Below are 4,967 nucleotides of genomic sequence, written 5' to 3'. Positions count from 1 at the left end.
AATATATGTAGATTCTTTTGAAATTAAATCATTATTGTACCATCCACAAGAGATCTAATTAATCATATATATTTCGTGCATAATTTTTATCCTTCTAGTTGTGTTATTTGGCATTGAAGTTAAAAGTTGTTTTTTTTATTATTTTAAAAAATATATTAATATCAAAAATAAATTTTAAAAAATATAAAATAATATTTTAATATATTTTAAAAAATATTTATAATAATTCCAAACAGTAGGGATGATCATTTTCGGTTCGGTTCGGTTTTTATCAAAAACAGTAACCAAACCGAAATTAAAAAAAAACTAAAATGGAACCGAAACTGGTTCAAACTGACTAGTTTTGGTTCGGTTTTGTTTTTTCAGTTTTGCTCGGTTTTTTCTGATTTGAATCGGTTTTTTCCTGGTTTTTTTCGGTTGGAGTTCGGTTCGGTTTTTCCGGTCAAGCTTATAAAACCGAACCGAATCAGTCAGTTTTTTTAAAATTTTAATCGGTTTAATCATTTTTTTTTACAGTTCTGTTTTTTCAATTATTCTTTTTAAAAAAATTTAATTTTATTAATTTTTTAATTTTTTTATTCACCCCAGCCAAATAGTCACTTTACTTTTGAGTAGTGAGCTCTATTCCTCCTTTTGCATTGTGCAGATGGCATGCAGCAGGAGGAGGAGCCCAGAAGATATTCCTGCTGCTCACTTTTTATTATTCATCATAAATCATGATAATAGTAGAAGAAGAAAATGAAAACAGCTAGCGCTTTTGTTTTCTTGATCCATACAACACCTGTCCTGCATTTAATTCCTAGCTCCTAACCTCAATATCCGGAGGATCGATGTCTGCTCTTCAAGTGTAATAAACATTATTTCTTAAAATATTTTTTTAAAATATATTAAAAAAATTTATTTTTATTTTTTAATATTCTATGCTGCATTTAATTCCTAACCTCAACCTATTAAAAAATTAAAAATCTGAGTGTTGAAGGAAGAGCAACATTTTTTTTTATATTGGAAAAAATGCTATGTTATGTTATGGAGTGTAGTAAAGATTATTTTTTAAAATATTTTTTATTTAGAAATATATTAAAAAAAAATTATTTTTTAAGATTTTTTTAATATTAATGTATTAAAATAATTTTAAAATATTAAAAATTAATTTAAAACTAAAAAAATGGAGAATATTTAAGCAATTACAGAAGTGCCTATAATATGAAAATGAAATGGTTAAAAAAAAAACCGGGTACCGAGTAATCCAAACAAAAACAAAAACGACAGGCGCGGGGGAAAACAGAGAGCGCCGCAGGCCAAGTCAGAGTGGGAGGGAGAGAGGCATCGCCAAGTAGAAACCAGAGTAAGAAGGGCGGTTCCGTTAATATTTACAAAACTACCTCTCCTCTCCAAGTAATCAAATTCAAACCCCAAAGATATATATATATATATATATATATAGAATCACCCCTGCTTTATCTCTGTTTTAACTCCCTTTCTTCTCCTCCATTGATATTTTTCTCTTGCTTGCCCACTAAGTCAATTTTTCAACCCTCTCTTTACTTCTTCTTTCCAGTTCTCCTTATATTCTTCGGATACAAGTTTGCTTACAACATATATTAGTTTCCATTCATGGCAGAGGACTCGATTTCCTTGGCTTCTTGTATCATCCCTCCTCCGCTATGCAACTGATCGTTCATTTCCTCTTACAATTCTCCCTTTCCACCATGTCCCAGTTCTCTATTCCATAGTTTATCTAGACTTGCTGTCAAATACGTACGTTGGTTCTCTAGTTTCAGCAATATTTAAAGAAGAAAAATCTCTGGTTCTCGACAACTTTTTTTTTTTTTGGCCATCTCTTCTTCTTAAACCGACTTGAGCAGTTATGGAGTATACACCGATTCAAGTCAGAAACACCAATGGAATCACACACGGATTTACTGCCGACAACACACCCAAGAACTCTTCACAAAATCCTAGTACTACGAATTACGCAAGCAGACATTCACATGATCAAGAATCAGTTATTTCTGATAGCGAGAGTTCAAGTTCCGGTGCCAGTTCTGGGCAACTCCCATCATTCAATGATGGGTTGGTTCGACTTTTTGAAGGAGATAGAGTTCATGATCTCATTAAGCGAAGATTCGTTTCGGGTTTGGGTTTGCTTGGCAAGCAAGCAACAGTTGTTGCCATTCATAGGAACTCTTATTCTGGTGTTTTGGAGCAAGCTAGAATGCAGTCCTTCCAGATTTTTGCGAAAGCAATGGAGAAAAAGTGTGGCGGCGATGCGAATGTTAAGTTTGGTTGGTACGGTGGTACAAGAGATGAGATTTGTGAGATTGTGAAGCATGGTTTTAGTGCCCGAATGATAGACAACAGTAATGGACTCTATGGTTGTGGCATTTATCTTTCTCCGGATGATTCTCCTGTTGAATGGTAAGCAAAAGATTTCTCTCCTTTGATTTCGTCTGTTTTTGACCTGCTTCATTTGATGTTAAACAATGAGACGTGAGCAGCGAGCCTAAAGGATTTTTCTACATATATTTTAGTTAATTTGACAATTATAGGCTTCTTCTTGTCCTGTTTCTTACAGTGTGAAGAAATTGAGTGTTGATAAAGATGGTCTGCGGCATTTGTTGCTTTGCCGTCTAATTCTGGGGAAGTCAGAGGTTGTGCATCCGGGTTCTGATCAGTGTCGTCCGAGTTCTGAGGAGTTTGATTCAGGAATGGACAATCTGACATCTCCTAAGAAGTATATTTTATGGAGTACCCACATGAACACTCATATTTTGCCAGAGTTTGTGATAAGTTTCAGGGCTCCTTCTCGCTTGAAAGGTACGCCATCCACAATATTAGTGTTCGCTGATGTTTTGAGATTGGGAATTGTTTCTTGATAATTTCTCATTGTAATACTATTGTTTGATTGTGCAGGGTACTTTAGAATTCCAGAATCCTTGAGGAGGCCAAATTCACCTTGGATGCCATTTCCTGCTCTTATTTCCGCACTCTCAAAGTTCTTGCCTCCTACTACTACCAAGTTGATTATCAAGTATCATAGAGATCACAGAGTAAGTAATTGAATTGGATTTATTGTAGGAACAGGCATTCGAAAGGTGTTCGATTTCTAGTAAAGTATGATCTCACAATGTTGAACTTTTGGTCCAGGAAAAGAAGATTTCTAGACAACAACTAATACAGCAAGTGAGAAAGACTGTAGGGGACAAGCTACTGATTTCAGTCATCAAGTCATTTAGAACCGAGGTATGGAACCTCCTCTAATGAAATAGTTTCCCTCGTCTTTCTCAGTATGCTAAATGAAAATTTGCGATCCATCCTGTGAAGAGTGAACCGTTATTTGGATAACAGAACATGCCTTCACTGATGTTTATTATGACGGTGTATTTTGCATCTAGACAAGCCTGCATACACTTGTGTTGTACTGTTATGTCTAAGGAAAGAAGCCATTATATACATTCCTGAACTTGAATGCTGAGAGTAACCAGTTGGAAAATGTTCTGTGCATTCTTGCGCGGTCCGGCATAGAGGATCTATCTTCCTTTTCTAGGAATCCCATTGTTAGATGTATACGATTTCCATAGCAAATATGCATCAAGGGAAGTGATGGTGCTCTATAACATGAAAAGATGAATTATTGGAATAAAACTCCCGAATATGATCGCGGAATGTTTTTCTGTTGAAGAAAATGCTTTACTTTGTTTCCTTTATTCCAGAACATGATTCTTAATGGCTTGCAATGGCAGCAGTCATTTTCTGCTACATGATTTTATTCATCAAATTAATTTTGCTTCTGTTTTCTTAGTAAAACACCACTGAATGGGTTCATAATGATCCTGCTAGCATCTATCTCTTAATTACTCGAATTTGCATATAGATAAGACCCACCTCTTGCACCCCCAGTTTGGTTCTTTCATTGCACTTCTTTTTCAATACAGAGTCATTAATCTAATCTATACTCAGGTAGGGAAAAAAACAAAAAGCAAAAAAGCCTTATTGGTACACGAATTCTCTATTTTTGCTCTGCAGATACTTGAAACACCAAGCAATTTTGAGGAAAAAAGGGTTCAAAAGGGAGTCAAGAATGGAATGAACTGTGATGAGAAGAAAGACGGTATGGAAGAATTGATTATGCAAACATGAAGCACGGTGAGGAGGAGCATTTTGTGATCTGGGATGGATGGAAAAGACAGATGAAACTGACATAAACGAGTAGGTAATCCAAATTGACATATAGAAATCGAGTGTGTAGTTGTTGCTAGGTCTTGTTGTAGTCGCAGTGTGGTCAGATGAGCATTTTGCATCATGGAAGTTTGATTTTCTTGTGGAATCACACGATTGCTGTGCAAGTGGAAACATTTGTCAGCAATATGTGAAAAGAAATGTAACGTGTGATTCTCACTAGAAAAATAAAATGTTGTTACAGCTCAATGATGAAACTGTGGCTGGCTCTCTGTCGTTGTACATTTGACCATCAGCTAAAATCTTCTTTCTTTTTTTCATTTTTTTTTTAACGTTGGTTTCGGTTTACGTACACTTCGACTAATTTCACGACTAATTTTATAGATCCTAAAATTAACGACCATATAAGCCTCCAGTGATTTGAGATTTATGAAACTCAAACTGGTAGCCTTTAAAAAGTAAACCTAGAGTCTGGTCAATTAAATTACATCCTTCAAAATTATCATCTAGTAACTTCTAGAAAATAAATTTAGAATCTAACAAGTTAAATTACATCCCTGAAAAATTACCATCAACTAACATCTTGCTATGCTATACTAGTTGCTTGCTAGTTGTCACGATCAAAATATTAATGGGTCCTTAAGGATGGCCTATAAATAAGACTTGGTGTGCATGTTCATAAGCATGAGGCCAAGTTAATAATTAGACAGGAGAATTTGGAATCAATGTAAAGAAAAATCTGTGTATATTTATCACATTTAAAGTCCTCTTTATTTTTTTTTGTTTCA

General features: G+C 34.7%; 1 protein-coding gene across 1 annotated transcript; it reads left to right on the top strand.

Moving 5' to 3' along the window:
• The first annotated feature begins 1,447 nt into the window (after positions 1 to 1,447).
• Positions 1,448 to 4,499, top strand: LOC7483503 (probable inactive poly [ADP-ribose] polymerase SRO5). Its single transcript, XM_002318612.4, has 5 exons — positions 1,448 to 2,418; positions 2,576 to 2,817; positions 2,914 to 3,050; positions 3,148 to 3,243; positions 4,027 to 4,499. Exons 1-5 carry the CDS (start codon positions 1,868 to 1,870, stop codon positions 4,138 to 4,140), a joined length of 1,140 nt encoding a protein of 379 aa, XP_002318648.4. The 5' UTR covers positions 1,448 to 1,867; the 3' UTR covers positions 4,141 to 4,499.
• The last annotated feature ends 468 nt before the right edge of the window (positions 4,500 to 4,967 follow it).

Source organism: Populus trichocarpa, chromosome 12 (assembly GCF_000002775.5).
Source record: "Populus trichocarpa isolate Nisqually-1 chromosome 12, P.trichocarpa_v4.1, whole genome shotgun sequence".
In the NCBI taxonomy this organism is placed as follows: Eukaryota; Viridiplantae; Streptophyta; class Magnoliopsida; order Malpighiales; family Salicaceae; genus Populus; species Populus trichocarpa.
This window is presented reverse-complemented; position numbering and strand designations above follow the sequence as displayed.